Raw genomic sequence first — 22,571 nt, 5'->3', positions numbered from 1 at the left:
GGAAATGTTTACATCCTCATCAGTTGAGTAATCAGTTCATTGAGAAGGTGCTGGTGAACTGCCTTCTTGAACTGCTGCAATCCATGTGCTGTAGGTGAACCCACAATGCAGTTGGAGGGATTTCCAGCATTTCGGACTGAACGACTTCGAAGGAATGGTGATATAATTCCAAGTTCAGACAGTGAATGGTTTGGAGGAGAACTTTCTGGTGATAATGCACCTGTATATCTTCTGCTCTATCCATCTAGTTAATGTGGGTTAGGAAGTTGTAATGTGGGTTAGGAAGTTGTAATGTGGGTTTGGAAGTTGCTGTCTAAGTAACCTTGGTGAATTTGTCCAATGCATCTTGTAGTTGGTACACACCTCTACTACTGAGCGGTGGTGGCGGGACTGGAAGTATGTGGATATGGTACTAATCAAGTGTGCTGTATTTATTCTGGATGGTATGGAGCTACTCACATTTTGTTGAAGCTGCACTCAGCCTGGCAAATAGGGAGTATTCCAGCAGATCCCTGATTTGTCCATTGGTGGGTGTACACTCCAGAGTCAGATGTTTTACCTGTTGCAGGATTCCTTGCCCTTGTATTGTGGCTACAAGCACAGGTAATATGGCTAGTCCAGTTCAGTTTATGTTCCGTTGTAACTGCGGGATATTGCTACAGGGGGATTTGGTCATGGAATTTTTCTTGTATGGTGATGGATAGATTATTCCTTGCAGAGGCTATTACCTGGAACTTGGCAAATAGAAACATAAAAGTAGGGGCAGTAGTCAGTCATATGGCCCTTGACGCCTGCTATGCTATTTAATATGATCATGGCTGATCAGCCAGCTCAGTACCGCGTTGTGTTTTTGCCCTATTTTGTTTGTTGCTTTTAGTCCAAAGCAATATATCTAACTCCTTGAAAACATCCATATTTTGGTCTTAACTGCTTGATATGGTAAAGAATTCCCTTAGCTCTCCACTCTCTGCGTGAAGATATTTCTCTTCATCTCAGTCCAAAATGTGCTTTATCTTTACGTGCTATTGTCTTTTTTTATGTGGGACCTTATTGAAAGCATTCCAAAAGTCCGGTAAGCCACATTCACTGGCTTGACTCGTAACTACTAGGTATGTCCTTGAAGTTCCAGTAGGTTACTCCAGTATGGTTTTCCTTTCGTAAATCCACACCGACTGTCCACTTCTGTCACTGTTTTCCAAGTGCTCCGCTATTAAATCTTTTCTTACGGAATTTAGTATTTTCTTCACTGATGTCAAGCTAATCACTCTCTCTAATTTCCTTATTTCACTAACTTGAGTTATGTGAGTAACCTGTGAATTGGTTGGAACTATTCAGTCGAGAGAATCTTCAGAGATGCCTACTGACACACTGACGATTTCTAGGGCCTTTTCCTTAGATTACGTATGAATATTACTTGCCACATGTCAACTGAAACATGGATTTTGTCCAGGTCTTGGTGCATTTGGATCCAGATTGCTTATCTGAGGAGTTGTAAATCTGTGGGCGTGTGCACTAAGATCCTTTTAATCCTCAGTACTTCCCCAGGGTCACACCATATGGCAGGGGTAGTAATGGTCTCTGGGAAACAGTCATGCTCACAGAATCGTATCTTTTTTTAGACAAAGTCTGGATGTTGTTTGGTGAGATGGTGCTCCCAATTTTGGCATTGTCACCATATTTGACTCGAGGTTTTTGTAAGGAAGATTTTAGTGCCGACGAGGTAGTGTTTGTAGTTGTCATTTTAGAGGGCTTAGTTGATTCTAGTGGTCTGTCTGGTTTCATTCCTTTTGTTTAGACTATATAGCAGTTTGATATAATGGAGTAGTTTGTCAGAATCATTTGAGAGGACAGTTGAGAGTCCACCACATTGCTGTATTCTAAACTGGGTAAGGATGACAGATTTTCTTCCCTCAAGAAGATTAGTGAGCTAGAAGATTTAAACAATCTGCAATCAGGTCACTAAACTCAAATTTCAGATTTCTGCTGAATCAATTTCACCATCTCCCATAATGGGATTTGAATCCGTGCCCTTGGGCATGAGCTTGTGACTCTGGATTACCATTGAGCCACCATCTTATTGTGTTCAGTAACTGTCCCCTCTGTTTAAAAAATCATTTCGGAACTTGGAAGTAAGGTTATTATCTGGGTTATGACTTGTCCAGTATTTGTAATCAGCTGGGATCCTGACATGTTTCAATCCCCTGGTTCTGTAGATTTGAGATTTTTTTCTCTATTGTATGTCCCTCTTCTTTTTTGGCAGTGATGCATCTCTCAATCATAAGTCGCATCTTGTCAGACTATCTTAGCTGACTGCTGTTGAATTGATTTTAAATACAGCATTGAACCAATCTAAATCTTGTGTCTTCAAACTATTAAGTTTGTACAAAACTTTATAAATTCCATTAATGTAGTTCTTGCAGTTTGCCCATGGCTTTGAAAAAGTCTCAGTTTTATGAATTTGAAATCTACTTCACAAGCTTACTTGTTGATGGTGCAATGTTTGAGGTGAGATCCAGGTGGCTTCAATGCGTTTCTGATGTTCACAGCACACTTCATTTTGTAACTGCATGTTAACTATTGAGTTTCTGACTTTTACAAGTTCTTTGCAAATTGCTTCCTAACCTTTTTTGTTCCTTTCTTTTGCCTTCAGCTTTTTACACCAGTGAGGTCGTGAAGGATTCTTTGGTAAGTAAGGCTGAATTGACTCATGTTAGATTTTTTTTCAAATGAGGAATGTCCACTAATATTTGTGGTATAGCTTTTGGACGAGTTATGCTTAACACATTTGTTTTTCCAGCATTACCTTTTTAAAAAACCCAATTCAGCCAATGCTGGCACAAGGAAGTGAGAGAGGTTGGGGTAACTTGTGTCCTGAGAGCAGAATAATGTGAGTTTGAAGTTTGCAGAAGCTGAGAAATTGCTAGCATACGCTCCATGTTGATGTCAACCTCACGATCCTAGTTGCAGCATCCTAGCGGCAAAATTTGAGAGCTCCTTTGCCGGCAGACTTGGTGTAGAACTTAATCACCTCCTGGATGATGGTTGGTTTGCTTAGCGGTTTACTGAACTACTTAGGAAATTACTTATTATTCTGGATCTCTCTCCAGCAAAAACATTTGTGGGATTACCTACATTAAATGGACTTTGGTTCTGAAAGCGAGCTCACCACTGCCACCTTGAGGGCAATTGGCAAAAGACTTTGACAGCTTTTCAGTGTGCATGTCTCAAAATGGTTTTTAAAATCAACAGACTTAAAATGAGCAATGTTCATTAACGTTGAGGGGGGCCTTTGGTGCCCACTCCGTCCACACGAAATATTGGGATTGTGGCTAAAATGGCAATAGAGGCTGTGTATGTTTTCTGAGGATGTCTGTGGGATTTGATGGGTATCCAGAATGCTGTTTTTTTTTAAATTCAAACTTCCAGGGGTCGGTCTGCTTTTTGCTGTGTGTAGCCAGGTTGAATTTTAAGTTCATGGTGCCTGGTTGCTTCTACAGTTATCTTGTAAAAGCACATTCACTTTGTTTTGCAACAAATCTTTCGTCCTCGTTCTAAACACACCTTAGCACTTCTCCATTCTGTGGTCATTAAGTTTTACATATCAGCAACCACCACTTAGGTCAGATCTCTTGTTTTGGCATAATTATTCCTCTTGGCAAAATTGAGATTTATCTTTGAATGTAACTAGGCTGCGGAACTGGCTGAAATATATCACCGAACAAATGAATTGTACTTTTTATAAACACACTCTATCATTGGGATCATTTTTGGGTAGCAACATCTAACTAAATTGCAAGCTCCAGATGATGTGTTGTCACTTGATTAGAAACGTCATGTTGAAGTTCAGTGTTTGAATTGATAGTTCATTTACTTGTGTCACTAATGACAGACCCACAACTGTTGTCACCACTCCCTGGGGTAGTGTGCTGAAAACAAACTGAATTATCCAGTCTACGTGCATGAGTGGTGCATGTCATTGAAACTTATACAATTCTAACAGGACTAGACATAGTAACCACAGGACATCTGCAGAAGTCATACCAGACTTGAAACATTTAGCATCTGTGGAGAAAGAAATTGAGCAACAGACCTGTGTTTCTCCAACATTGTTTGTTTGTTCTGTACTTGGTTTAAAAAGTGTATTCACTCACTTTTTGGTCTAGAGACCAAAAATGAGGTATTTGCAACGGGGTTCATGCTGGGATGTTAAGGACTTCAGGTTCTCACCAGATAGTATACTGGTTTGCAAGTCCCCATTCTAAACATTTTGAACTTAATACAAAACTTTCTCAGCTTTCAGTATTTAAAAAGTGTAATAATCTCAATTTACAGCATTCATTAAATGTTAATGAAATTTAATTTCATTTCCTTTCAAGATTGTTGAACTAAGACTGCTAAACTAGATATTTATCCCATTCTGGGTTGTCTTGTTTTGTTAAATGTGGTGAGCTGCTACGAACTCCCAATGGTTTCTATGAATTCGTATTTTCTCTTGCCAGTTAAGCGATGAATAACAGTAAATAGACAATAGTAAAACATCTTGATTGGTTTTCTCTGTTGTGAAAAAGCCACACCATTTGGATTTGAAATCAGGAAGCACTTAGCACAAGATGTTGTGCACACCTGGAGTTCTCTCCTCAAATTATTTGCCCTTAGAATAAAAGGTATAATGGCTAGATTAAAGGAACTTTTGCACAGTTAAAGATCTGTAATTTTTTTGGTGAAGGGATATTGAGCAAAGATTGGTAAATGAAAATTGTCAGATCCCTAATCTAATTTAACTCACTTGCAGTGTAAGCATTTTTGCTAAGACTAGGATTTATTGCTTTTCCCTCCATGACCTTAAAGGCTGAATGGTCTATTCAGTTTCCCCTGCTTGAACTTGTTTTGCTGTGCTATTTGAATTCATGTACAAACGCAATCAAGAACTGCTCCTTCCCCACTGTTAGCAGACTTTGGAATGGACCTCTCAAATGCTAATGATGTGAATCTTCTTACATCTTCTCAGTAGCTGTAACACTAACTTGCACTCTGTTCTGATACCCTGATGCACTTGTTTAGTATGATCTGCCTGTAAAGACAAAACTTCAGTGTACATCGGGACATGTGACAGCAATAAATCAAATCAAAAAGCTTGGTAGTCGAAGTTGTGTATTAAAACGGCTGTTGCTAATCCCGTGGCAAGGAGTATTGGTAATGAATTCTGAAGGCAGTCAAGGGAAACCTGTGTCTGCAAATTGAGATAGCCTTCAAATGTTTCCCTGACAATTTGGTGCATTATCCTCTTGATTGATGATTTATGTTTGCGTGTTAGTGTAACTAGGTAGAGCATTGAATTTGATCTACATTGCATTATGTCACACTCATTATAGCTCAGTCCATAGATTAAAACAAGTGCCAAGTTGGCTACACCTGACTGCTGAAATTGAGGGGCTTATTTAAAAATTGGCGTAAGCATCTTGGACCACTGCAGCTAGCAGAGAAAATCTATTCGATCTATTAGTGGTGCTATTTTGGAAAATTAAGTTGTCTTCAGTGTATGCAGCTGTAAATTAGGTAGCTCAAAATTGATATATTTAAGGCTGTTGTATCAGCATTTGTTCAGTTGGTCACATCTAAGTCTGATGGTTAATATTGCTACATTAAGAAAAGCATTTTATTTTGGTTATTACCCTGATGCTGTTTGAGTTTTCTGTGTACAAATTGGCTGTCTGTCACTTTTTTCCCAAATTATAACATGAACTACACTTCAGAAATATTTCACTTGTAAAGTGTTTTGAGACATCCAGTGGTTATGCAAGTCTTTCTTTCAATTATGTATAGTATTGAAAGACTTTGGTTTTTTTATGAAAACAAATGGGAGCTCCAGCCTCACTGAAATTTGTCTTTTATGTTTGTTGCATGGCACTGTGGCATAAATGTTTTCTGTCACTGCTTGTATCAAATCTGAATGTTGTTTACATCTTGCAGCATCTAGATATACTCATTCATTTTTGCACAGAATCCATTTGTAAGTGTCTAATGATCACGAGTCCATTGCTGATTGTTGGAAAAATCCATCTAGTTGACTAATGGCCTTAAGTGAAGGAAACTGCCATCCTTACCTGGTCGGCCTACATTTGACTCCAGACCCACAGCAATGTGGTTTATTCTAAATGGCCCTGTGGACAACTAGGGATGAGCAATTAATGTTGGCCAAGTCAGTGACTCTCATTTAATGAATGAGTAAATAAAAATTGAACACTGTCTAGATGAATACTTGCAGTTCTGGGATGTGATGACTAGCCTCCAATCACAACTATCTTCCTTTTTGTCCTGGTTATGATCTATACATAGGAATCTCTATTATCTGAATGAGATGGGTGGGCACTATTTCTTTTGGATAATTGATTATTCGGTGAATCGATTCAATGCCCTCCTTTGGGGCACAGAGTTTTCTGTTAAGTCCGCTCTCTGTTCAGGAGGCGAGGCAGCAGCACACTGCTCATGAGCCCTTGCACCCCAACCCAGTCCAACAGTGCCCCCCAGTCCACCTCCGCTCTAACTCATCCAACACTGTCCCCCCGCCTCTCCCCCTAACCTGTCCAACATCTCCCACCCCACCTCCTGCCCTCCCCCCACCAACCCTGCGCTCCTGCTTGCCCCCTAACCAGTCCAACACAGCCCCCAAACCCATCCAACGCCGCATGCCCCCACCTGCCCCCGCAACACCATCCAACACCACCCCCACCCTGCCCATTCCACAAACCCCATCCATCACTGCCCCCCACCCCACCCCCATCCGACTCCTATCAATGCCCCGTCAGCCCCCCTCCCACTTTAGGGCAGCTGGACTGCACACCAACAGTGGGGTAAGTCTCCAAATAGCGCGCACGGGCACACAACTTTTGACTGCAGCTTTTTGAAAGTTTCACCTATGCTCTGTACAGGATAATGTTAGACAAAATATCTGGGGAAGAGGGGTTTAGGGTTCGCCCCTATGTACAGCTCCAAGGAAAGTGTGGGAAGAAGGCGCGAGGGTGAGAGATCAGTTATTTTGAGACAGTGTCTGGGCTCCCATTGATGTCCACAACTGTTCTTGGCAGTATTTTGGTGAGCCAAGATCATTTATAATCATGGTAAACAAAAGACGCAATCAGGGTTGAAACGGGTCTTTGAAATGTTTCTATCGGGACCTCGAGATCTCCTTCCGATAATATGATATTCTGATAATTGATATTCGGATAATCGAGGTTCCTCTGCATTTGGATTAATGCTTCAATGTAGAGAGCTGATTGGCTGTGGTAGGACCTGAACTGAGCATCATTGAGTGGCTATTATTGCTGGGTAAGTGCCACTTGACAGCACTCAACACTTTTGCTAATAACTCAAGCTGGACATGGGCTGAAGCTAGTAGATTTGGATGTATCTCAAGTATTAGAAGCTGGGCAGTTGTCCATGTTGTGAAATAGCTGCCAGTTTTTAACTGTGCTTGAATAACTTAATTTGGGAAATTACCTCTGAAACATGAGTCCTCTGCAGTGCCCCTGACCTGTTATTGTGGCCCATCCTTTGTGCAGTATTCATTACTGTTTTGGTGTCATGTGGAGTGAATCGAAGTGACTGTAGATTGACACGAGTATTGTTGGGGACCTTGTGGGAGACATAGTTGAATTAACTACTCAGCGTTTTGCACATGTTTCAGGACTGGAAATGCTTATTTTATACTCTTTGCTGGTGAAGCCATGATATGAGGATGAGGTGGTTTGTGCAATTTGCCTTCTCTAATTCATTGTTTAAATTATTCACCATTGTTGACTGCAGGACCACAAAGCTGTTAATTTGGTGATTGTGGGATCAGTTTCTGGTGTCCTGCTTCTGCTGTTGAGCATGCATGCTGTCACATTGTGGTTGGCTTGGCCACAAATGTGAGACACATTTGGCTTCAAGCCAAATCTGGCATTTTCATTTCCTCCTTCATAAGCTGCTGTATAGTCCAGCATTGGCTTGGCAGTATCTGCTTCATGGCAATGGCCTATATTTCAATTCCTTATTTGTATGTTTCCCAGTTTTTGTTGGATGGGAATTGGCAATACATGAACAGGTGACCACATCATGCCTTACAAGACAGACTGACTGAAACAAGCAGCCTTCAGTACAAAGGCAGAACTATAGAGTGGCACAACTAATTCATATCTCAAGGTTTCTTTATCACTTCAAGATCCAGCCAGGGAGCGAACTGCAAATTACCAGATCCGAAACACTGAGGTAATATCAAGACAGTCAGCAAAAAACTGAAATATATGAAGAGACCAAAGTGAAGATAGACTAGGGAAATAATGGATAACTAGGAAAAGGCAGAGAAGTTGAACAAAGGTTGCATTGTCTTGCTAATATAAAACGCTTATAGCATTCCAAATGACTAAATACTCAACAGGCAAAAGGAGAGGAAATAAATATCAGTGGAGGAAAACGCTAGGGATGAAGACTGATAAATCCTCTTGACCTGATAGTTTGTCCTAGCATATTGAAGGAAGTAGCTACAGAGTTTCAAGAATGCTTAGATTCTGGAGAAATGCAGGAGGACTTGGAAACTCCCAGTCGAATAACATAACATCATTTTATTCAAAAGGTGAAGCGGGTCAGTTAACTCAACATGTTATTGGAAAGTGTTAGTCTACCTGTAAAGGATGTAATAGCACAGCATTTAGAAACTTATAATATGATCTATCATAATCAGCATGATTTTGTGAAAGGGGAATCTTGCCTGACCAGGAGGATGAAGATAGCAGTGGATATAAGACAAGTGGGTTTAAGATGCTTGATAAGGTACCAAACATTAGGCCCTTTAGGATAAGAGCCCACAGTGTTGGAAGAGTGTATCAGTATGGGTTAAGGATTGGCTAACTTACAGGAGACCTTTTTTTAAAAAAGGATGGCAACCTGTTATCAGTAGTGTGCCACAATGTGCTGGAGCTGTTATTATTTACAACATACCTTAGTGACTTGGTTGTAATATATTTGCTTCCCTCATCCAAGTTTATGGATGACCCAAAAATAGGTGAGAAGGCAAGTTGTGAGGATGGCAGTCTGCAGATTGAGATAGCTAAGTTGAGACAGGGCAAAAAGTGGCATCCTGTAACTTGCAATTTAAATTAATACCTTTGGATGAGGGAAGTGATTTGTACTATAAGTCAGGTTTGCGGATAATGCAAATAGATAGAAAAACAAGCAGTGAGGATGATTTCAAATGTGCTGAGTTTAAAATGGCAAGCAGTCAAGTAGCTATTAGCAGAATATAATGTGGGAAGTTGCGAAGTTATGCACTTTGGCAGAATGAATAGAAAAGCTGAACATTATTGGATTGGATCAAGAATACAGGAGTCTTCGTGCATAAACTACAAGCTAGCATCCAACTTTAGCGGCTAATGGGGAAGACTCATGGATTTATTTTCATGGGAATGAGTATGAAAAATAGGGGGAGATTATTAAAATTGTACAAGGCAATGGTCAGGTCATACCTACAATACTGGGAACTGTTTTGCTACCTTCTCTAAGGACAGAAATACTGATGTAGAAAAGGTTCCCAAGGTTGATTATTAATGACGGGATTTACTATGTGGAGAATTTAAGTAGGTTGGGCTTAGACTCATTGGATGTTAGGAGAATGAGAGGAGATCTGATTTGTAATGTATAAAATGCTTTAGGGTCTGAACTGGATAGATGCTGAGGGGTTGCTTCCCCTGTGGGAGAGACTTGGACCAGTAGGCATAATCTGAGTAAGCAGAAACGCAGTTAAGACAAATGATGAATTTCTCTGAGGATTGAGAGTTTGTTACTTGTCTGTAAACTAAATAGGCTTTGGTTTAGTTTTGACACTTGGTGGAAAAAGAGATGAAAAGCAGAAGTTTGGGTTATGTGCAAGGCAATGTTGGTGCTTGTCCAGAACCATGTTTGAGGAATGAGCATCTGAGAGTGAACTTTTGCTGAAGTTGCGATTATAGAGTAGTTGAAAGTTCTCTGCTTACATGGGCCTTTGGGAACTGGGATGAAATTTTCATTTTGATGACTGACTTGGTTTATTTGGAAATTGTGGATTGTGAACTCCATGTAGAATTGTGCTGCACTGTTCAGTCCTTTTTGTTGGGGAAAAAAAACCTTTTCAACAATGGATGATTTCAGAATCACAGAATCCCTATAGTGTAGAATGACGTAATTTGGTCCATTGAATCAACACTAAACCCTCAAGGGCATCCCAACCAGACCCAGCCTCCTACCCTGTTCCTGTAACCCTGCATTAACAATGGCTAATTCACCTAACCTCCACCTCCCTGGACACTGGCCTATTTGGTATGGCCATTCTACTTAATCTGCACATCTTTGGTACCTGAACATGTATTTTTGTGAATCATCTCAATAATTAAACAAGATTATAATTTTGTTTATTTAATTGCTTAATTGGGATATTGTGAGTTAAACATGTTGCTCCTTCTATTTACATTTCAAATTTTAAGTTTTAGGGTAATTTTGTGTAACGGTGCAATGACTCCATTAATAGGACTAGTGTGCTCAGAAATATAAATAAAAACAACACCGCTTTGGAAAGTTGAACCAGAGATTCCTGCACAGTTATGACACTGACTAGAAATTGGATCTACTTCCTGTTGCTATAGTAGTGTTGGCTTTCAATATCCAGTTTAAATTAATGAAACCAGCTATTACTGTAATTGATGTAGCTGTCCATGGTTTTTTTTTCCCACCCTTCAGGTTTTGAGGGGTCTTTGAGGAGAGGAATAGGAATTGACTTGGACAAGGAGTTTCAGGGCTGAAGATCTTGAAAGCAGAAATGTTGACAGTGGGGGGAGAGAAGGAAGCACAGGAGACCAAAGTGGAGGGATGGTGAAAAGGATATTCACTGTGCTCATGTTCACATATAACCTGTCCAACTTGTAACGGGTCCTACTTCTCCTAGAAACTATCCAAAATTTCAAGAATCTAAAATCCTTCATCCTGCACTGTCTGTCCAGACACTCTCACTCATCTGCTGTCTCCTCTGTTCCTACATTCAGGACTGTAAGGCACCGGAAGTAATCTGGCATTACTACCTTTTCAAGTCCTGCTTTTCCATTGCTTACCCAACTTCCTGAAGTCTGCTTGCAGCGTCTGTTCTTGCTCTTTGTTTGCCATTGGTTCCAGCTTGCGCCATTTCCTCTGTGCATCCTCCCCATTGAGAATGCCTTGCAACCATTCTGTGATAAACATAACCCTGACACTTAGGAAACAATGTACCAATTGAGTAATGTCAAGGCCACAGAAGTGCCTGCTTATCCCCCCCTACCAAAAACTACTATTGCCCCCCTCACCCTGCAGCTGGATTGTCTGCAGTGCTACAGCTTTGGCTCTGGCTGGTCTCAGCAGAGGAACTATCATTTTCACTGTTTTCCGAGATCAAAAACATTCCCTCATTATCTGTATGGTTTTCACACCCCAATACCCACCCTATCTGGCAATTACCCATTCCCTCATTTTCCTGTATTTGCTTCAGCTGCAGGTGGCAATGTTGTGAAATGTGCTTTCCATATACTCAGTCTCATTAATGCACCATAGTGTCCCTAGCTGCTGATCCAGATTCTGAACAGAGCTCCGGTTTCTCCATCCGGAGGCGGCACCTGTACATGTGGTCATCCAGTTACCAGTTAGTGTTCAGGGTTTCCCACATACTGAATGTCCATATCATGGGCCTGAACTTCCCAGAGAGAGCTTAACTAAATAGAATCTGAGTACTTGCAATGATTGTTTGCTTAGTCCCCAAGTATAGACTTGAAAAATGTTAGTCTTAATGTCAAACAGCCCCTTAACTCTATCAAGCAAGGCAGATGTATTATCTGTGTAAAGTTTTAAAGGTGGTCTTATGGCTTTAAGTAAATATCTAGTGACTAGAAGCAAGAGAAGTGCCTACCTGCTGATTTGTGACATCTTCAAACAACTCCTTTGCCAATTTTCTGATTCTGATTCTCCTTTTAATGTTGCTGCCACTGTTCCCCAGTTCCTTAGAGGACATTACTTGAACAGGGGTAGAGGAATTCTCCCCAAACATGGGTCAATATTTGTCAATTGATTGCTATCATGAGAAAATGCTTTGCGTGGGAGCTTGTATACAAATGGCTACTGTGTTTTCCTACTTTATAACAGATTTAGGGATGCATTTGTATAATTCCTTGAAAGTGGAGTCACAGACAGGTGGTGTTTTGGACCCTTGTCTCATTGATTAGTGCATTGAGTATACTCATTCTGACGTCAAATTGCAGCTGTGCAGGGCATGGGTGAGGCCACTTTTAGAATACCATGTTCAATTTATGTCTGCCTACTTGAGGAAAAAGTTAAAAATCACACAACACCAGGTTATAGTCCAACAGGTTTAATTGGAAGCACTATAACCTGGTGTTGTGTGATTTTTTTTTTTTTTTTATAGATATTTTTATTAGAAATTTAACATTTTTACAAGTTTACAAAAATAAACAAAACTCTCAGATATAAACATTGATATACAATTAGCTCAAATATACAATAGCCAAAATTTGACAACAAAAAAAAAACAAAACAAAACAAAACAACAAAAAAAAAACCCCAAAAAAAAACAACAAAAAAAAAACAAACAGACAAAACTCAACTATCTACTAATCTAACCTACAACTAATCAGGGTGTATATTTAAGTCTCTTACATGCTCGGGATGTGTTAACATCAGATATGATAAAACCCGTATTCGTGCGGGATTCCTCCCCCGAGGGGCCGCGGACCAGCCAGGTTCGTGGTCTCAATTAAATAAAAGCCCTTGTTAGGATAGCCGAAATATCTGTATTTATGTAATTCAAAAAGGGCTGCCATATTTTATAAAATAATTCGGTCTTTCGGTGCACCATATTTGTAAGGAAGTCAAGGGGAATACATTCCATAATTAGTCTGTGCCAATTTGAAAGTCCAGGGGGGCCCTCCGCCACCCAGTTCATCAAAATATTTTTCCTTGCACAGAAAGAAAGAATAGAAAATAGTCTCTTCCCGTACGTGTCCAGGGAGGGAAAGTTCGAAAAGCCCAAGAGGAGAGATACGGGGTCCACTTTTATTTCCGTTCCTAAAATTTCTGTCAGGGTACTTGCTACTTTAGTCCAATATCCACGGATCTTATGACAGGTCCATAAGCAATGTACAAGAGTGCCCACCTCTATTTTGCATTTAGGACACATTGGAGATGCTCCTGCCTTAAATTTTGCCAATCGGACCGGTGCTATATGGGCCCTATGAAGTATCTTCAGCTGGATAGCCTGGGTTCTGTTACAAATAGTAATTCTTCTAGCATTTTCCCAGATATCATTCCACGTTTCTGTGGAGATTTCTAGTCCCAGATCCTGATCCCATGTTTTAAGCAGATTATCCATATCTCCCGATACTTCATCATGTAGCAAATGATAAATATTACTGACGGAAGATACCCCCACTGGTCGTAGGACACTACATTCTCTATCGGATTTATAAAGACTATCTAATAACGTAGTCTTCTTCTGTATAAAATCTCGAATTTGGAAGTATCGAAAGAGGTCTCCATTGGGTAATCCGAATTTCTGACGCAGCTGTCCGAAAGACATCAGGACCCCATCTTTAAATAAATCCCCAAGACATGAGATACCCCTGGCTCTCCAGAGTTTAAAAGTGGCATCTGTTAATCCCGGTTGGAATCCCCATGCTCCCACTATCGGTGCATAGGGGGATGTTTTATGTGAATTACCCTCATTTTGCCGCATTATATTCCAAGCCTTGATTGTATTCAGTATTATAGGGTTTTTACAGTGATCTGTAATGATTTTCCTCTTGTCTGAGAATAAAAGGTTAATAAGTGGGTATTTTACTTGAGAAGCCTCGATGTCCAACCAGATTGATTGTGGATCAGACAAGGCCCAATCAGCTATATAACTTAATAGGGAACTTAATTGATATTTCCTAAAATCTGGGAAGTCCAATCCACCCCTTGCCTGTGGAAGCTGTAGCTTCTTCAGCTTAATGAGGGGTCGCCTATGGTTCCAGATAAAGGAACTCAGCCAGCCGTATAATTTACATAAAGCTGTCCTCGGCAGCATCACCGGAAGCATTCTCATAGGATATAGGAGACGGGGCAGGATATTCATTTTGATTAATGCTATTCGACCCAGCCAGGAAATTGGCAGGTCTCCCCATCGCTGGAGGTCCTGCCTTATCCTTTCCAATAAATACACAAAATTAGCCTTATACAACTGACCAAATACTGGAGTAATAAAAATGCCTAAATATAAGAAACCCTCCAGGGACCAGCGAAAGGGAAAAAGGGAACCGTCCGCTAAGCGGGGTATCACAGCAAGGCCACCCATTGGCATAGCTTCCGATTTTGAAAAATTAATTTTATAGCCTGAGAATGCACTAAATGTATTAATAACTTGGATTAAGCGAGGTATGGACATCAAAGGGTTACTGAGGAATAGAAGAACATCATCTGCATAAAGGGTAATTTTATGTTTACCTGTACCAATCCTTGGGGCCACTATGTTAGGATCAGCTCGTATAGCTTCTGCTAGTGGTTCAATTATTAGCGTGAATAACAATGGCGAGAGGGGACATCCCTGACGGCAGCCCCTACCCACACTGAAGCTATCCGAGCCTAATCCATTGGTAACCACAACTGCTTTGGGATCACTATACAATGTTGAGATCCATTTGGTAAACACCTGTCCAACACCAAACCTCTCCAATGTGTAAAACAAATATGACCATTCGACCCTATCAAATGCCTTTTCCGCGTCTAATGAAACCACTACTCCTGGTATCTTTCCCTGATGACAAGCTTGAATCATATTCAGAGCCCTTCTAACATTATTAGATGATCTACGGCCCTTAATAAACCCCGTCTGATCCTCCTTTATAATATGTGGCAGTATCCTTTCTAATCTCAGTGCTAACATTTTAGAGAGGATTTTAAAATCTACATTTAGCAAGGATATTGGTCTGTATGATGTACAATCTTCTGGGTCCTTTCCTTTTTTGAGGATAAGAGAGATATTTGCCTCTTTCAGCGAAGGCGGGAGACAGCCCTGACTATATGCATAGTTATACATGTCCATAAGTGGACCAACCAGTATTTCTGTAAATTCTTTATAGAATTCAGCTTGAAAGCCATCTGGGCCCGGCGCCTTACCATTTTGAAGGTGCCTAATTGCATCAACTATTTCTTGGGGTGTAAGAGGAGCATTTAGGACCGATACTTGTTCCGGAGTTAGGTCTGGAAAAGTCAAATTTTTAAAAAATGACTGCATCCTCTTCGCCCTATCTTCACAATCCTGTGATTTATATAACTCAGAATAGAATTTTCTAAAGGTCGCATTAATCTTTTTATGATCATGAGTCAAAATACCCGTACTTTCCTTAATAGACATAATCGTCTGAGGGGCCTTTTTTTTCTTTGCAAGAAATGCTAAGTATCTACCCGGTTTGTCGCCATATTCATATAATCTTTGCTTTGCAAATAATATTTCCCTCTTAGCCGTTTGAGTAAGTGTAGTATTTAGAGCTGTCCTAAGAGCTGTAATCCTTTGCAATTTAATAATAGAGGGTCTATCAGTGTATGCTGTTTCAGCCGCTTTTAAGCGGGCTTCAAGCAAACGCTGTTGTTCTCCTTTTAATTTCTTCTGGGTCGCTGAGTAGGAGATGATCAAGCCTCGCGTGTAAGCTTTGATGGTCTCCCACATCATTGACGGGTTGCTAGCTGTACCTGAATTAATTTCTAAAAAAGTTTTAAATTCTTGAGAGAAGTACTTTACAAATTTACTATCTTTCATTAAGAAGGGGTCCATACGCCAATGCCGAGGGGATGTCCCACTGTTCCTCGCCTTAGTTTCCATATATACAGCAGCGTGGTCAGAAATTGCTATATTACCTATTTTACAGGATGATATGGAATTTAAAAAAATTGAGGGGGCAAAAAACATATCAATTCTGGTATGACATTTATGTGGATTAGAGTAGAAAGAAAAATCTCTACCCTGTGGATGAAGACATCTCCATACATCTACTAATCCTAATTCTTTGTTCAGATCCATCAATTGTCTAGATCTGGGAGATACTCCTGCAGTACTCTTGGGAATCCTGTCTATTTCCGGATCCATAATACAATTAAAGTCTCCCCCTATAATTATATGACGGGCATTAAAAGCCATCAATTTTGAGAAGGCTTCTGTTATAAATTTAAAGGGGTGTGCCGGGGGGCAGTACAAATTTAAAATCCCATATTCCTCTCCATTTATGAGAGCTTTAATCAAGATATATCGTCCAGATTCGTCTTTTATCTGCTTTAGGATTTTGAAAGGGAAATTCTTCCGAACAAGAATAACAACTCCCCTGCTTTTTGAGCTAAAAGAAGAAAAAAAGGCCTGATCAAATCCGCCCTGTCGTAATTTCAAGTGTTCTTTATCTGACAGATGCGTCTCCTGTAGGAGAGCTATATCAACTCTTTCCTTCTTAAGATTTGATAATATTTTCTTCCTTTTAAGTGGCGAATTACTCCCTTTGACATTCCAGGTGCACCACTTAACCGATTGATCAACCATAATCCTCTGGGCCAATCCGAGACCCCTCGGGAGGGGGAACCCTATCCAGAACATCCCGAGCATGGAACATGTAAAATTTACAAAAATAAACCCTCTTTAATACACCCACAACAATACAGTAAAAAACTATTTCTAAATAAAAAAAATATAAAACGTGTCTAAGTGGAGACTTTCCCCCTTGTTCCCAGGGGGCATCACTTCCTCTCCAAAAATCCCTCATATCCTCTCCCAACCAATGCCCCACCCTTGACCCAGGCACTCCTCAATAAAGTGAGGAAAATTCAAATATAATACAAAGCTAGAGTTAACAGTGAGCACCCCACCCCCACCCCTACCAACACCTGGGTATATTTGGTAATGTTAATACCATATATAAACATATAACTATAAAATTACCAGTTCAACAAATAATAATTAAATATGATAATACAAAATAACGAAGGGAAAAACAACCCCGCTCCTAAAGACAGAGGTAAAATCGAATAAGGTAACCACCTCCCCCCACCAACATTAACCAAATCCCCCAACTTATATATACATATATATACATACACATACATATATATATATATACATACATACACACACATGTACATACACCCCTCATATATACATAAAATAATAACAGAAAACAACTCCAAGGGGGGGGGGGGGAGAAAATCAAATCCCTCTCCCCACCCCCCATAATAATATTAAGCAATAAGGTAAGAAAAAAAAAGGGAGGGGATATAAACCAAAACGGGGGGGAAGGCAGACCAACATCCATTATGTCCTACAGTTTATCTAAGAGAGTCCAAGAATTCCTTAGCCTTTTCTGGTGATCCAAAGTTATATACAGAACCTTCATGGTTAAAGCGTAACATCGCTGGGTAGCGTAAGGAGTACTGTACATTTAAGTCCCTTAAACGCTTCTTCGCCTCGTCGAATGCTTTCCTCTTTCGAACCAGAGCCGGGGAAAAGTCCTGAAATAGCATGATCTTGGATCCTTTGTAGATCATAGCTTGGGGGTCTTTTCCGAGATTTCTAGAGGCTTCCAGGAGTATCTGCCTCTCCCTGTAGCTCTGCAGCCGGAACAGGACCGGGCGTGGGCGCTGGTTCGAGCCGGGCCCGCGTATTGCGACCCGGTAGGCCCATTCCACCCTTACCTGGCCTGATCCAGCTTCCAGATTTAAAAGTTGTGGCAGCCACTGCTCCAGGAATGCTGTAAGCTGGCCTTCCTCTTCCTGCTCGGGAAGGCCCAGCAAACGAATATTTTTTCGACGACCTCGATTATCGAGGTCGTCAATATGATTTTCCAAGGTCCGGACTCGCTGCTCGAGAGTCCGGGCCTGATCCACGGCCGATTGAGCGGTTGTCTCCGAGGTCGCGGCCTTTAGCTCCGCCCCTCCGACTCGGCGTTGAATTTCTTCAATTTCATGGTCGTGCTTCTTCAGCGCGGCCGACAACGACTCCCAACGGTTCCTGGATTCGACGATAAAGGCATCGATCTTCGAGTCAAGCTTGGAAATCATTTCTGTAAGGCTTGCTACTGCAGGTAAGTCCCCCGGGGCGGCTGTGGACGCCTCTGCTGCAGCTGGAGCGTGTGGGGGAGGGGTTCCTGCTTGCTGAGAGCTGCGGGCTCCCTTCCCTTTAGTCATTTTAACTTAGGATAAAGTTGCTTAAATGTAATATTAAACCACTAATTCAGTTACTAAACTATTATAAATGATTTATAAATGATTTGGTGAGATTGGTAGGGGGTAGGTGACCCACTGTGCCCAGGTCTTGGGAGGAGCACTATAGACTCAGTCTTACTGGGTCGCCGCCATCTTGGATCCCCCTCGTTGTGTGATTTTTAACTTTGTACACCCAGTCCAACACCGGCATCTCCGAATCATGACTACTTTAGGAAAGATATTGGACCAAAGGGTCTGTTTCCATGCTGTATGACTCTGACTAGACTTCAAAAGTACCTACTTGGCTTAAGACTTGCTGTGGTTGGTCCTGTGATTGTGAAAGCTACTGTCGAATGTAAGTCATTTTCCTTTCCAGTTTCTACTGCGCAGTTTTGACTGGTTTTAATTTCTCCTGTTTTGTTTTGCAGAATCCAACATGGAGGAGTTTAGACTTTGGTTTGATGCCAAACCGTCTTGATACTTCTGTATCGTGTTTCGTGGTCAGGATTTGGGGTGGAAAGAAGGGGCAGTATCATCTTGTCATTGAGTGGAAAGTTAATCTTGATGGACTCAAATATCTGGGACAGCAGGTAAAATGTACATCTATTGACTGAGAATAAAAGAAGAGCGAAAAAGTGTGGCACTGGAAAAGCACAGCCAGTCAGGCAGCATCTGAGGACCAGGAGAGTTGACATTTCGAGCACAAGCTCTTCATGATGAGCTTATCCTCGAAACATCGACTCTCTTGCTGCCTGGCCAGCTTTGCTTTTCCAGTGCCATACTTTCTGAATCTGATCTCCAGTATCTGTAGTCCTTACTTTATACTGAGAATAAATTTAATCCAAGTTACTGTAACATCTTGTCCAAAATAAAGGTTTCGTGATTCACTGTTTTATCCCACCATTTCTGAATTGCATGACCTTGTCAAGCCTTCATGAGGTTTTTAGAGCAACTCTTGTTCCTTAATTTCACTCAATGCATTAACTCTGTTTCTTGCTACAGATCCTGTCAGAGCATTTCCAGAACTTTGGTGGTTAGAAATCTGAAATGAAAACAGCTTTGCTTTCATCTTGCTTTCACTGGTGTTCTTAATGCTTATTTATCAACTAAAATCACACCAACACATACCTACTTATTGTTGGATATGGGGAGCTTGCCCTGTGCAAGCTGACTGCCATGTTTCCTACATTACGACGCTGAATACACTTTTTTTTTAAAAAAAACTCTCTTGTTTCTAAAATGCTTCATGTCCTGCAGTCATGAAAGGTGTTACTCAAATACAAGCTCTATCTATTCTAGTGTTGTGAAACCAACCACTTTGAATTTTATTTGGATGTCAGTTCTGACTAAGAAACCAAATCATATTTTAGTCTGGAAAATCTGTTCTGTGTGGATTGGGAAGCAGCTCAGGGAGAATTGTTGTCATTGTTTCTGTTGTAATCCACACTCCAGAAATATGTAAAGCTCACATGTTGCTAATTAGTATGGAACTTTTCATTATGTCAGTCCTTAGAACACCGAGCATAAATAGGAGCAGGAGTAGGCCATCTGGCCCATTGAGCCTGCTCTGCCATTCATTAAGATCATGGATGATCTTTTCTAATGGACTCAGCTCCACTTACCCACCTGCTCATCGTAACCCTTAATTCCTTTAGTATTCAAAAATCTATCTTTCTTTGCCTTAAAAACATTCAACAAAGTCAGGTCACGTAGTGAGATATACAGGATGTTGAGGTGAGTAACTGGTTGTTGCATTTTGCAAGTGAAAGGTTCTGGGTGTAAAGTATAAGCTCAAATTGAGGTGTTGAAAAGTACACTATAAATATTTTAGCTTAACATTAAAAGCATTGGGGTGTCCTTGGAGAGATGAGTAGCTAACCTAATTTTGATGGTCAACAGTTTGACAAGTGATAGAAGCATATAGTGTTTTCTAAGAAATTGATTAGCCATGGCAATAAAATATATTGTTGAGAGAGAGCAGGACAGGACACAGCAGACTAAAGGGTGAGTGCGCAAAGCATTTGAGCAGGAATTGGGAATAAGGTGATAAAACAGGAATTGGCAGTTAGTGTGGACTAGTGTCTCAAATGAGCAGAAACTGGGAACTTGTAGTCAAGGATTTTGAGGAATTGTCGTGCATTGGTCCTAATGAAAGCTGACATCTATGAAATGCTGAAGACCAGCGAGTGGGATAAATGAAGAGGGATGCAAAAACATAAAATTTGAGGTGCAGTTCTGTTCTCAAAATTTCAACATGTTTACTTTTAATTTTTGTACCAATTTTTCTTCAGGATTCTGAACTGCAGTTCCAAAGCAACAGCATGTTGGACTTGCAATGTTAACTCTGCTTCCCTCTCCACACATCCTGCTGAAATTGTCCAGCACTCTGTTTTCATTATCGCTCTATTTAATGTTGTAAAATCTTTGAGTAGTTACTTGCAATTGTACAAATACAAATACAAAATAAAACTGAGAAATCTGCCATTCTCACCTGGGTCAGGTCTTCATATCTCCAGATCAACAACAACTCCTACCTGACATCTGCAACGGCTGACCAATCCACTTAGTTCAAGCACATGGCAACAAATACTAGCCACAATACCCACGTTCCACCAAAGAATAAAGCAACAGTTACATTGTTTATTTTCCTTAACTTGTATTTTGATTTTGTTTTAATGAGTTTTTTTTGTTTTTAGATTCGTGCACGTAATCCCAATGAGGTAATATTTGGATTGAATGATGGCTACTACGGAATACCTTTTGATCACAAGGTAAACTGTTTTGACTCCTGTTTGTGTCACTCTGCTATTGTAGCTCCTGACAGTATAATATCAAAAAGATCATGCTGTTCATCAGAGAATATGAATGGGCTTAAGACTATTTGCTTTTCCACGGACAACTGAGTGATATTGTGAAACGCAAATTGATCAGGTAGCTGCGTCAAAAGGCACTTGGCTAGTTTGAATCTAAAGAGCTTTTTCTATTCTTAACAGTGCTTCAGCCTACTGAAGAGGTGTTCATAACTACTAATTGGTGTTGTGTTGCACTGTTAAATTGTTTTCTATGTTTCAAACTTCAGTGTTCAGTGCATTCTGGTGCTGTGCCTTGTTTTGAAGCACTAAAAATAAATTTGAAAACCTGCAGCTTAAATTAGTACCATCTTTCTCAAGTCCATGTAAATTAGCAAACTTGGTTATAGCAGGCTGATGTGCTGATAACTGGTGCAATGGGGCAAATTGATCTGGGAACGCTTGGCTTTTATTTCCAACTGGGTCAAAATTGTGAATCTCCCTTCCTTCCTAACGTTATTTGTGAGCGTACCCATACAACAAAGACTGTGTATTGGCTCACTGTCACCTTGAGGGCAGTTAAGAGATGGTCAATAAATGATGGCTGGACATATAATTTACCCGCATCCTATGAATGAGTGAGGAGGGATTTCTTCTGAGTGTGGTAAATCCTGAGAAATTCTTTACTACACGAGGGCAGACGAGGCTGGGTCATTTAAGTCTAGAGTTGAAAAATGTGGTGCTGGAAAAACACAGCATGCCAGGCAGCATCCGAGGAGCAGGAGAATCGACGTTTCGGGCATAAGCCCTTCAGGCTTATGCCCGAAACGTCGATTCTCCTGCTCCTCGGATGCTGCCTGGCATGCTGTGTTTTTCCAGCACCACATTTTTCAACTCTGGTCTCCAGCATCTCCAGTCTTCACTTTCTCCTCATTTAAGTCTACTCAAGGCTAAGAGATTTTTAATCAAAAAAGGAATCTAGTTTGATGGGAATGAGGCAAGAAAGTGGAGTTGAGGTTTATCAGATTAGCCATGATCTCATTAAATGGCAGAGCAGATTCAATGGGCCAAATGGCCTATATTTTACAGAATAAAAGCGAAGAGTGTGGAACCAGAAGATGAGGCCACTGTTAGTCAGCTCAATGTACTCTGATCTGTTTAATTCTCAAGTTGCTTTTTTCGGAGAGGTCAAACATAGCAGCAGGAGTACGCTATTCTGCTCTTTTGAGCCTGTTCCACCATTCAGTGAGATCTTAGCTGAACTGTGGCCTAATTCTATACACCCTCTTTTGACCCATATCCTTTTAATCGTGTTTTTAAAAACAAAAATCTATCTCCACCTTAAATTGACAACTGATCCAGCATCTACTGTCATTTGAGGAAGAGAGTTCCAAACTTCGAGCACCCTTTCTGTGTAGGAGTGTTTTCTAATGACTCTCCTGAATGGTCTGGCCCTAATTCTCAGACTATAGTTTCTAGTTTTAGATTGTCTAACCAGTAGAGTCAGAGATGTACAACATG

At 40.6% G+C, this 22,571-nt stretch overlaps 1 protein-coding gene across 3 annotated transcripts in view; it reads left to right on the top strand.

Moving 5' to 3' along the window:
- Window positions 1-22,571, top strand: part of uvrag (UV radiation resistance associated gene) — a 347,124-nt gene that overhangs the window by 40,154 nt on the left and 284,399 nt on the right. For all 3 annotated transcript variants that reach the window (XM_043692472.2, XM_043692474.2, XM_087988432.1), the window contains 3 exons: window positions 2,651-2,685; window positions 18,690-18,851; window positions 20,958-21,032. In XM_043692472.2, the coding sequence (XP_043548407.2) occupies window positions 2,651-2,685; window positions 18,690-18,851; window positions 20,958-21,032 (272 nt within the window). The remainder of the gene's footprint in view (window positions 1-2,650; window positions 2,686-18,689; window positions 18,852-20,957; window positions 21,033-22,571) is intronic.

The sequence above is a fragment of the Chiloscyllium plagiosum genome, unplaced genomic scaffold, assembly GCF_037043375.1.
Source record: "Chiloscyllium plagiosum isolate Xiang-an unplaced genomic scaffold, Cpla_swu_hap1 HiC_scaffold_6, whole genome shotgun sequence".
Classification (NCBI taxonomy): Eukaryota; Metazoa; Chordata; class Chondrichthyes; order Orectolobiformes; family Hemiscylliidae; genus Chiloscyllium; species Chiloscyllium plagiosum.
This window is presented reverse-complemented; position numbering and strand designations above follow the sequence as displayed.